This window comes from Hordeum vulgare, chromosome 3H (genome assembly GCF_904849725.1).
Source record: "Hordeum vulgare subsp. vulgare chromosome 3H, MorexV3_pseudomolecules_assembly, whole genome shotgun sequence".
NCBI lineage: Eukaryota > Viridiplantae > Streptophyta > Magnoliopsida > Poales > Poaceae > Hordeum > Hordeum vulgare.
In genome coordinates, this window is record NC_058520.1 from 539,595,787 (window position 1) to 539,607,959 (window position 12,173).

The following is a 12,173-nucleotide window of genomic DNA, read 5'->3' on the forward strand; positions in this document are numbered from 1 at the left end:
AGGCGTCTGCTAGCTTGCCTCTTGACGTCGGAGAGCGCGGAGTTTTAGATGTTGCTGGCCCTCCCTCGTGTGTGACCTTAGGGCAGGTGATGTCTGTGAGTGATGTGACCATTGAGCCAGGTGTGATGGCGCCTACTCCTGGTCCAGATGATCCCTTCGCGAAGGAGTTGTGTAACTTACTTGCCAGCATGGAGGTTGCTACACTTGGTTTGGGCAGGTCAATTGCTTGTCTCCTGACGGGGACAAAAATAAGGGTCACATGCGAGAAGGTGGGCAAAGGCAAGAAGAGTGGTGCCATAGGAAAGACGTATGTGGCTATTTGATCTTCGGTCTCTCGGTCCGCTCTCTTCGACTGGGTTCTCGTTGTGGTTTGGGGGTCACTTTGTGTTGTGGTAGGGTTGGTGAGTTGTACGTTTGTATCGGTTTTCGCCTGGTTTTTCGTGAATGAACTCAACAATTCTTTTCTTCTTAATTAATCGTTAAGGCAAAAAATTTGCCTCTGTTTCAAAAAAATAGAGTGCAAATGACTTGTACATAGATTATTGGTCACTCTAATGGAGTTAAACTGTCATGGAGTGATGATTCTTGCTGTTACATGTCCTGGAGGAGTCCTTGTCTTTTGGTTTTGAGATGGCCAGATGGGGAGTGAAGACTGAAGAGTATAGCTAAAACCTGCCATGACAGCTCTCAGGAGTCAGGACTCAGTAGTGTACTGCTGTCTGGAGTTATCGGCTTACCTTGTCCATCTTGGACTTAAGCTGATGGACAACCTTGCCACACCTGCCCCTAGCCACATGGCCCCACTTGTCATTAACTTGGGTGAAGGGCTCGAAAGCTACACAGCTGGTGAAGCAGCTGAGCTATTTGCTTCTGCTGCCATTACTGAGCTGACGACTCTTCTTCTCCATTGAATGGATATCACGCCCGTCGTCCATGGAAATTTAATCACAGAGCGGCGTCTGCTCCTCCGGAGCAGTAGTTACCGCCACAGTATTCACGTGAGCCCTGAATGTGCTCAAGAAGTCAAAGAACATCGTCAATCTATCATGGCATATTCCCGTGTTTTTGTACTTGCTACCTCGAATCGAATTCAAGCTCGGGCGTCGGTGTGGCAGCGACGTATGGAGGAGAGCAGAGAGCTCATCAGTCATCAGCAGCAGTGACCAGCAGTTGCCATTAGGAAGACTGGCCCTACAGCCATTCAATACCGGAGTACTACTCACTAACCTGTTGGACAGACGATGATTAAGAAAGGTGGTGCATTAGCCCGAACCCAACCAGGTTTACCTATGGATTGCTTGGGTGATGGCACAGAGTAACCCCCACTAATTCCCACTGTTCTCTTGCCGGAAGGCAGAGAAACTTTTGTTCTGAGCTATACAAGTAGACAATAGCTTTCCTTTCGCAATGCAGCTTTTGAACTGTTGCATCCGCCTAAGTTGTGTTTTGGCTATGCTTTGGAGTGACAGGGGAAACAAGAAGAAGCTAGAAAATGTAATGGGGGCTCCCTTTGAGCTGCAATCAGCGACTCTACCGCCGATTAAGCAATGCGCTGGCGTTGCCGACACACCACCAGTACGCACGTCCCACTAGCCGTATTAGTGCGTCTGATTTGACTTGCTATAAACAAAATACTGTTGAGTTGCATCTACTAAAGGAGCACTAGAGTGCAAACGACTTGTACATAGACTATTAGCATTTTTTTCTTTCTGAAAAAGGATAGACCCCATCAATCAATGCATGAAGCCATTTTATTATTATTCAACACACAACGTGAATACATGAATCAATCTAAAATCATCTATCCGATGCATGAAGTGGCAACGTCTATAATTTTGATAATGTGTCTGAACCGTCTGAACATGCACTATCTAATCCGATACTCTCGCAGCATGCCGAGAGCACCACCCGACCTGACGGACCCGCAACGTGCATCACATGCACACACTTTGGATCCGTCACCTTCTTCCATCGTCCCATCTTCAGAAGTGATCAAGGCATTGACCTTGTCAGGTCCAATTGTCGTCGGCGCCGCCATGACGCCAGACAGGGCCACCAATCTGCGCGTGTCCATGAATCCGCATCCAGCACCAAGGCCTCTTGCCATCACACCGCCAGGACCCGCTGTCATCGATGCTAAAGATGTAACACCGCTCCACCTCTTGACTCCTCTAGTCAGCATCTGGTCCAAAATAATGCCCTCGGGAGGAAATGATAACGAAGGTGCCACCATCGTCGATCCGGAAGACTGTCTAGAAGGAAGGAACTATACGTTTTCTACTATCTATGGAGAAGAAACAAATATTCAAACCAAGCCTATGATTTTTCTTTCTTTCGAAAATGTGATAACCTCGACGTCTCCATCACACACAATCATAACTCAAGCCTTTTTTTTAGAAAATGAGGATATACCCTCAGCCTCTGCATCTGGACGATGCATACAACCATTTTATTAATTATTCATAGAGACCATACAAAATAATATATCAGTCAGCTTGAAGCCACTGTCTAGGCAACACATGTTGCTACTCCTATCCCTTGATGAAGGTGTGCTGAATATCCGGGTCAAATACCAAACACACATCGCACTAAATCCTAACATCTATAGTCGGATGCCCCAGCCCAGCCACACATTGGGACTGGATCCCATACCAGTCCGACGCACTCTGAGAGGCTGCCTCCACCATCTTCCATCGGTCCATCTCCAGAGCTAGAACAAACGCATCTTCCTTGCTAGGTCCGCCGTCGACGCCACCAAGGCGCCAGACAACGCCACCATCCTGCACGTATCCGTTTAGACGCGCCTGGCGCCGAACCACCGCAGCGCCATGCCGCCGGGGTCCACTGTAGGGCTCGCGGTAGATCAAACACCGCTCCTCCTCTTGTCCCGTCCACCCAGCACGTACTCCAAAATGATGCCCTCAGGAGGGAAACGACATCGAAGATGTCATCATCGCCCGGCCGGTAGATCCAGATCTAGGGTTTCCCCCGGAGCATCACGAGTGGGGTCCCACGCCCTGCAACAACAATGCCTCGAGATGGTAATGACGTCCTAGACGCCGCCATCGTCCGCCATGGCCGAAGTCGGCGCGGTTTTCATCGGAAGTCGCGTCCCCCCGATCTCGCGGCTGGGTGGAACCGAGGGAGGCTCATCGTGTAGACGAGGACCACCGTCGGCATGCCGGCAGGGGGCCTCCAGCCGCCCCTCACCGATCCTCCTCGCGCCACGGACCGATCAAGGTCAAACCGTGATGGATCTGGGCAGGACACGCGAGATCCGCAGCCCTTGATGCCAGCCATTGCGCTCAGCCTCCGCCCTCGCTGGATGGAGCGCCGTCCTCGCCGTCATCCAACCTCCGACCACGGCCGGCCATGGAGCCCACGAACGCCGCCGCGCAGCAGGGACGCCGCCCTGACTGCCGCCCCCGTCCTCCCCGCGCACGACGGCCCCTCCGCCTCACCGGGGATCCGCGACTACCACCCGCCCGGTCTCTAAGGCGCAGGGCCCGCCGCTACCGCGGCCCTTGCCGACGACAGCGGCAATCGGGGACGGAGAAAAAGTGTCTCGCGGCTAGGGTTTCGGGCCCCTGGCGTCATCCGAGGGGAGGCGACGCGAGGGATACACCTCATAACTCAAGCATGGTCGCTTCTTGTCGGCATTCGGATATATACACCACGTATGTATATGACGGAAGAAACAAATGCTTCTTTGAAATTGCATAAAGCCATGGTGCTGCAAGACCATGTCAACGTAAGAGCATCACCTCTTAAAACGCGAAACTAAAAGTGTGGTATTCAGTTCGCGGAAAACGTGTTTTAGTGATCGGTTTGAGCTGTATCCGAACAGATCCATTAAACTTAAACTGTAAAATCGAATATTCGCCTATTTATTTTTCCACTTCTTCTTCCTCTCGTTCGTGCCCATGATCAACTAAATTCACTTCAAAACGGCTCGCACGAAATGCTTCTTCCTCTCGTTCGTGCCCATGATCAACTAAATTCTCCCTCACAGAAGTCATCCCAGCTAGCTAGCTAGCTAGCCCCGGTCGTGGAATCAGGTAGCTCTTGTCGCCATTGTCGAATGTAGCCAAGACGGGTAGGATAGCCGCCAGGACGGGAGGGCGGTGGCCAGGACGGACGGTTGGCGGTCGGGGACGGACGGGCGACTGCGAGGGATGGATGCCGACGACTAGGGACGGACGGGGTGGCCGCCAGGAGCAAGTCATGAAGGTTTCGATGGTAGCTGGACTCTCCGTCAACGGTCTTTTGCATATACGGTGCGTTTTCGGATTGACTCCAAAATCCGTATTTTCACGGGTTCAATGAGATGTTTCCGTGCCCATTAAAAAGGTTTTATAAATCAGAATCGTTTACGAGATCTATTCAGATCATTTTTTCGCCTGCAACTATAAACTGACGGTTATTTTATATTTCCGTACGTTTTAAGCGGTCTGTTAGAGTTGCTCTAACCAAGGGCGTTGAACCATCACCCACCATCCTCATGCCATTAGTAGTCTCTCTTTTTTGCTCGATCGTAACAGGATAAGTTCATCGGCTCCCTTTTGGATCGCCAAAGCATTCCCACGAAGCCAAAAAGCATCACACGCACGCACGCACGCACGCACGCGAACATGTAAATAAAGAAAAAAAAACGTGAGAAAATGCATAGCAGCAAGGCGCACGGATCATACCGCCGGGGCACGAAGGAGACGGTGACGCCACATCCCTAATCATGCTCCACGTAACAACAATACTAATCCTATCAAGCTGCGCATTAATTCGTACCACCACCGGTTTAGACAGTAAAGCATGAACTATGTGTCCCCATTTCTTTCTAAAAAAATGTGTCCTGCATCGGATTTTAAAATATGATGGAAATGCAAATCAACCTGTGATTGGATGATTAGATGTTTAAATCCTGATGCTTGCATTATTTTTGAATTTATTTTAGAATTTTCAGCGATACGTTTTTATTGAAAGGAGACGTTTTCGTCGACGACGAGACGACTACGGTGACTTTGTAAATATCAAGATGACATGCCAATTCAGTATTTCGATGGTGTTCATAGGGATAAGATGTGTGCGTTAATTTTTTTAGTGGAAATGAATGAATATCGGGTGTGGAACGACGGAAACTCCTTTCGGTTTGGACGTCTATAATCAGTACGGATATTTGGAATAAATGCTGATTAGAGTGGTTCATTTGCTCCGCGCAATTGTTTTTCCTAAAAAAAAATGTTCTAGGATTCAGTACTACTAGCAATAGTCTACTCTAATCAAGCGTTAGCCTCTCGTCCGTCGGTACACTCAGCGGCCATGGCGCCGTATATAAGCAGGTGCTCCCACTTCCCCCATTTGACGATTTAAATAACCAAAAGCACACCACAACAAACGGAGAGGAGAGAGAAGCGACAGGAGACAGTAATCATAATCCCCAAAACCGGAGGGGGGCGGCGTAGCAGCCGAGGCCGCGGGGTCACCGGGAGCTCCGGCGCGGCTCGGGGCGAGCAGCATCGGCGTCGGCGCCGCGACAAGAGTGGGCGCCCCGCCCTATCCCGCCGCCGGCCGGATTCGGCCGGAATCGGTGCCCGGCCGCCTAGCGGCGTGGCCGGAGCAGCCCCCGCCCGTGCCGGCCAATGTCGGCGTAGCGAGCCGCGGTAAGGTCCCTGTTCCCGGCCAGTCGCGGTTGGTGCCAGCCAACCGCGCGGCAGTACAGTTGCGGAACTCCTCGCTTTTCCGCGTGAGAAAATGGCTTTTTTTTGTTTTACTCTTTTCCCTGTGCGAAGTACAGCCTCCAAACTCCGCCCACCGGATTTTGCGTGCCTAGATGATAGCATAGCACCATGTGACTGGCTGTTTACTGTTTCCCGTCTGATTTTAATTAGGTGTTTATGATTTCCCCTGCAAATTAAATAAACAGATAGGTGTAGAGGATTTTATATTTCTATTGGATGGAAGGGGGGTAGGCTTTGATCAAATTCGACGAACGCAAGGCGCTCGCTGATGTTTGCCTGATTTATGCTTGTTTTTATGCTTTTCTTGCAGAAATCGCCTAGGACGTGGAGCTGATCGGAACTGTGTCCTGTACAGGATATGGGAAGATTTGGGTATTAGGGATCAATTTTTTCTGTAGCAGGATGTTGGGCGCCATGGAGTCACGGATGGATCAATACGAGATTATGGAGCAGATTGGCCGCGGCGCCTTTGGTGCTGCCATTCTGGTGAACCACAAGACCGAGAAGAAAAAGTATGATTCAACAGCCTCTGTTTTTATTTTATACAGTACTGAATTTTGTTTCCCCTTAAAGAAAGGTGGTTGATATATATGATTGGCTTGCAGGTATGTGCTGAAGAAAATACGGCTCGCGAGGCAGACAGAGCGCTGCCGCAAGTCTGCTCATCAAGAGGTCAGTGAAGCACGACAAGCCGTTAGGCTTTATTCGTTCATCGATTAGTATTGGTTTCAGCAACTGACAGATGAGCGGAAAATTGCAGATGGCCCTTATTGCTCGCCTTCAACATCCTTACACCGTCGAATTCAAGGAGGCATGGGTTGAGAAGGTTTGTTCTCTAGGAGCATGCATCATCATCATATTCATATGCCTTTTGTTTTGTTACATCTTTCCTCTGGCTTACTGTGTGAGTGACGGCAGGGTTGCTACGTTTGCATCGTGACGGGATACTGCGAAGGTGGCGATATGTGAGTGTAATTTACGGGTAGTGGGAGTCCGGGAGATTATTTTTGTTGTTGAATTTCTGTTGACTCTGTTTTGTTTTGCTGTGTTCTTTCTGGTAGGGCTGAACTGATGAAAAAGGCAAATGGGACATACTTCCCGGAAGAGGTTATTATGAATTTTTCAACTCCTTCTGTTTCATGCTTTAGGTAAGAAATATTGAGAAGTGTGCTAACTGTTGTGAACAACCATCAGAAACTGCTGAGATGGTTTGCCCAATTGGCTCTAGCTGTTGACTACTTGCATTCCAACTATGTTTTGCACCGGGACCTCAAGGTAAGTGACAAACAGTGATGATGCTGTCATTTAGTTCATCAAGCAACCAGTAATATATAGCTTGTCCTTGTCCTTTCTGCAGTGCTCAAACATATTTCTCACAAAAGATCATGACATCCGTCTTGGTTAGTGCCTCACATTGACTGAAATAACTCTTATCTTGTATTCCATCTGTACCCCGCAATGCTTCATTGCTGGAGTTTAAATATCTCTAGTTTACTTGCAGGGGATTTTGGCCTTGCTAAGACCTTAAAGGCAGATGATTTAACATCTTCGGTAAACTTCTCTATGATATCCTTCTATCTCGGATACAGATACTGATTAATCATGTTCTGTTTTATTCCCTGAATCTTATATGTTAGCATGATGCTTTCCTAGGTTGTTGGAACACCAAATTACATGTGCCCAGAGCTTCTTACTGACATTCCTTATGGATTCAAGTCAGACATATGGTCTCTTGGTAACTACCTACTTTTATGGAGATACTTTAGGAAAGTTATGCCATTTGGCTTTATTTATAAACCTTGTTTCTAAAAATCAATGTCATGTAGCCTAGTTTTAACTGGTATATGTCTTGTACAGGATGTTGTATGTATGAGATGGCTGCTCATCGACCTGCTTTCAAGGCTTTTGTGAGTTTTTATCAGCTCATGTTCTTATATCACTACGATCTCCTACCTAACAGTAATTATATTTCCATGGATTTTACATAGCTTGTAATTAATGCCATATAGCTTGTATTCGAAAGTGCCTGCCGACTCCCCATAGAAGGATAAGATTTACTAAAACACTTCGAAATAGATGTAGGTTGCTATCAACGAGCAGAATGGAAGATATAGAAAACTTAAGTGCATTTCTTGTGGCATTACAAATGGTCACGAACCCATTGTACGGATCATATGGCTTCCAGCCTCTTTTATTAGTAGGGAAAGAGTGATCATCGGCACCTTCCACTTGAGAGGTTGTGGCATCTGCATCTCCATCGAATAATTTGTTCTTCCACTTCTATTAAATTCATTGAAGCAGCTAATGAAAACCACTTGACAATTAAGAAGCACTGATGTTTTCGTTGTGTGTAGAACTCTTGGCAACCTCGACTTTTGTGCTTGTGTGCGCGCACAATTTTCATGCACATGTCTAACATTGTGGTATAAGAGAAGTATGGGTTTCTTTTCCAGATTCATTTATACCATACTAGAACATACTTATCCACGATCCATCCAGGAAATTTATTTCTGGATTTATGTGAATGATGCAGATCTTTTGTCTCGTTGACCTTCAAAAATATGTTTGAAGAGGTCTACTGCTCTCTCTTAAGTATGAATATTTTGCTTTTAGGCAGATCCATGTTTACTTAAACTAACTCGAAGTCGAGATTTCTTTGGAAAAAATGATGCTGATTATTAGTTCCCCTGCACATTATTTTGTCGAATTGCTGGACTGTAGTATCTGTTCCATTTTTTCTCTTAAATGTTCATGCTAGTGAATACACTTTACCATATGATGGCATTATCGGTTATTCTTAAATGTTCATACCAGTGAGTACAGTTTACCATTGTGATGGCGTTATTGGTTTCGGAATTGTAAGAGCTTACCTGTGCTTAAATTTGCTCCTTTCAGGATATGGCTGGACTGATAAGCAAAATAAATCGCTCTTCCATTGGCCCTATACCTACTTGCTACTCTCCATCTATGTAAGTGCACCTTCATGCTATATATACTCGTAGTAGGCATGCATGGAAGTCTGGTTTTCCTTATCATTCTTGTTTAAAATAATTTCAGTCTTCTATTGTCATATTATGGTATGGACCATTCTATCCTTTCTAGACCTACCATTTAATTCTTAGATACGTTGTCTTTCAATTTCTTCGAAGTCAAGCAATGTCTGCTGGAAAATGCAGCACTTTTTATCCCATTGCAAAACATCACTGTTCTGTTGTCATATTATGATGAGCTTCCTAGTCCATTGTTAGCTAAAAGGTTCCCGTTTTGGCTGTTGGTTGCAGGAAAACGCTTATCAAAAGCATGTTGAGGAAGAATCCTGAACACCGGCCTACTGTAAGTTACTATGCGCATAGAAATCTCACTACAATACCTGTTTACCAAATTTACTCGATTCTGACATTATTTATTACTATTTCTAAACAGGCATCTGATATTCTGAAAAATCCATACCTGCAACCTTATGTTGATCAGCACCGTGCATTTACCGCTATACCGCATCCCATGCGATCACCAGGGAAATCCATTACCAGTTCACGGAGCAGTCGGAAGAGCATGTCTGGGAGCCAATGCAGCAGCATTTCTGGCACTGGCAGTGATTTGGACAGTATACAATCAAGTGAAAGAAACACGTCAGGGCTAGCTACAAGTTCCAACAACACTACCATTGGTACTGAAGGTGCTGAAGCTACTGATGATGCGTCAGTTAAAACATGTTCAACACCACGTGAACTTAAAAGCCGTAAGGACATTGATAGTCCTGAACTAGAGAGACAAGACTCATCTAAATCCATACATGATGATCAGCGTTCCAAGTACGGGAGTAAGCAGCCAAAAATCATCAAGAAGATACTAACAACTCTAAGAGAGGAGACTAGTAAGCTCAGGGTAAACAATTCACCTTTGAGAGCTAGCCGTGTAAAGCTACATTCACCTAGTCACAGAGAGCTCTTGTCTGATGATTCAGAGCATAACAGTGTTTCCTCCAGTGTAAAATCTAGTGAAGTGACACCACATGCACCAGCAAAGGTCAACCGCGATACTGTGAAACACATACAAGCATCTCCTCCCCTGAAGTATTTGGTGAGGAATAGTACTAATCATTTTCTTGTGCTGAATAACTTTTTTTTTTTGCTAATTTTTTTCTGATCCTGTCCTGCAGTCACCAATTGTTGAACATTCTCCAAAAGTTAAGATCAAAGTGGATGAGCTGCAGCAGCTAGACCCTACCAAGCAGACAATTGAAGATGTTGATGCCGCTGAAGGTAAGGTCAAGAATAGGGTTCTACTTCTACCCAGTTTTAGTAGACGCCCTAGCTTCCCTCCCCGTAGGCAAGTGGGAACAGAGAGTCCACAGCACACTGGGACAAAACGAGCTCACAGTAAGGTTACCGCAGAGCATGCAAAAAGCCCTTCTCGACCTGTCCATAGTCCAAAAAATGTTATCACTGAGTTTCCAGGTGTTCTAATGGCTCCTCCAAGCCCCCTGGGGGGTAATCAAATGAAAGTTGGCAATTCACAGGCGAAATGTGCTCCACCCAGGGATGTAGCAACCAAAGAAGTCAGCACTGCTTGCTCCAGTTCCAAGATAGATTATGCTGACAGCATCAAGCAGTCTGAAGAACCATCTGAACCTGATTCACTAACCAGCTTTGTTTCATCCTGCAAATGCTCAACCCCTGACGCTGTCATACAAAAGCATGACCTAGCAGATATGCCAAGCTCAGAGCTCAACACCACCAATTTGCAGAAGAGTATGGTTAGTAATGATGATATTAGTGTAAGCTCAGCCTTGGACCCATCTATTGATACAAATGTGCAAGAATTTATTTGCAAGGATGATACTCCCATTATCACTGTACAGAGCGATGAGGATAAGTTCACAGTACAAGAACTGCTCTCATCAGTACCATATATTGCTCCTTATGATTCATCAACAAAAACCATTGCACTGGACAAAGGATCCAATTCCATCAATCAGTCATCAGAGAAATCACCAGTTTCTCATTTGGGCCCTCCAGTTGAGGACATTATACATGTCATAAGGCACAGCGGTTTCAGTGTCAGTGGTGAGCAGGCAGTAACAGGGAATGCTGAAATGGAAGCCCAAAGCACAGATGTTAGCGAACTTCGCGATGTTATAAAAGAAGAAGTGGATGTGAGAAGCATCACACCAAGTCTTACACCTTCCGGGCTTGTTGGTTCTGCCGCTCTGAAGCCCAACGTTTCGGAAGATAATACTATCAGTCCGAAACTGGCCAATTCAAATGTTGTCAAATTGCCCTCTACCCCGGAAGTAAATTTTACTTCTCCGGAGGCCAACGATATGTTTAAAGAGGAGACGACCCCAACAAAGGAAATACCGGCAACTTCAGCAAAGGAAATGCTAGATGTCAAGTCCTTCAGGCAGCGATCCGAGGCTCTTGAAGGGCTCTTGGAGCTTTCTGCCGATCTGCTGGAAAACAACAGGTTGGAGGAGCTCGCGGTTGTTCTGAGGCCGTTTGGGAAGGCCAAGGTGTCCCCGCGAGAAACGGCCATCTGGCTGGCCAGAAGTTTTCAAGGGATGATGAATGATGAAGCGAGTCGCAGCTCAACGTGAGTGCCCGTAACTTTGACCTTTGTATGTTTTTAATTTATGCTCTGAAATCTCCTAATCTGTAAAGTTTGACCACCTCACACCCCTTCATTTCGTGTGCTATATGTATATCAGTCCCATGTTTGTGTGTCAATGGTTCCCAGTTGTATACGGTACATTTTGTAAATAGCACAGACTTGTAAACAGAAATAAGACATGTAAAAAATAATGTTAAATCTGCATACCAAGGCATGCAGATTGAAGGTCCACCATTTATCTATCTGTTTATCCAACTCGTCCGGATTCGAGAGGATGTGTTTCTATGTTTGCTGCCAGTATATTCTGCCTGTGGACAACTCTTGTCACCCACACTTTAGATCACTATCGGTTCCTAAATATAAGTTTTTGGACTGTGGTAACGTACGTCTAGTCGACCGGATGTTAGCGACAGATACGGACGATCATAACCCATCTCCCTTTCGAGACCTGCACGCTCAATTCCATTGATTTTTTTCTTCTCTCGGAAACCGTATGTATCAATAGTAAATCTCTAATGATTTTTCGGTTTTTGGCTACACAATATTGAAAATAACCGATTTTTGACTACACAATATGAAAATAAAATAAAAGTGCTAGAAAGGGAATTCATACCCATTCATTAGAATTTGAGCCCCAATAACCAACTAAACCACCTTTAGTTGTTGTTTATTGTAGATAAGCAATGCTATTTGAATATTTCTTATTTCTGCTATATGAGAACAAATAATAAAGATTGACTTAGTAACTTTGGTATAACCAGTGTGATAAATATAGTATGAACAACATGATATAGCACCTTGCTATTAACACAAAATTTATTGGTGGTA

The 12,173-nt window shown here is 45.8% G+C and overlaps 1 protein-coding gene across 2 annotated transcripts; it reads left to right on the forward strand.

The window, feature by feature from the left end:
* The first annotated feature begins 5,290 nt into the window (after positions 1–5,290).
* Positions 5,291–11,600, forward strand: LOC123444819 (serine/threonine-protein kinase Nek5-like). 2 transcript variants are annotated; one of them, XM_045121671.1, is made up of 15 exons: positions 5,291–5,657; positions 6,046–6,247; positions 6,341–6,407; positions 6,496–6,561; positions 6,654–6,700; positions 6,797–6,842; positions 6,930–7,010; positions 7,093–7,135; positions 7,237–7,286; positions 7,389–7,470; positions 7,593–7,642; positions 8,631–8,704; positions 9,017–9,068; positions 9,159–9,815; positions 9,895–11,600. In XM_045121671.1, exons 2-15 carry the CDS (start codon positions 6,138–6,140, stop codon positions 11,329–11,331), a joined length of 2,862 nt encoding a protein of 953 aa, XP_044977606.1. In that variant the 5' UTR covers positions 5,291–5,657; positions 6,046–6,137; the 3' UTR covers positions 11,332–11,600. The 2 variants fall into 2 exon arrangements, with proteins under 2 accessions (XP_044977606.1, XP_044977607.1); XM_045121672.1 differs by lacking the exon at positions 5,291–5,657 and adding an exon at positions 5,806–5,885.
* Positions 11,601–12,173: the final 573 nt, after the last annotated feature.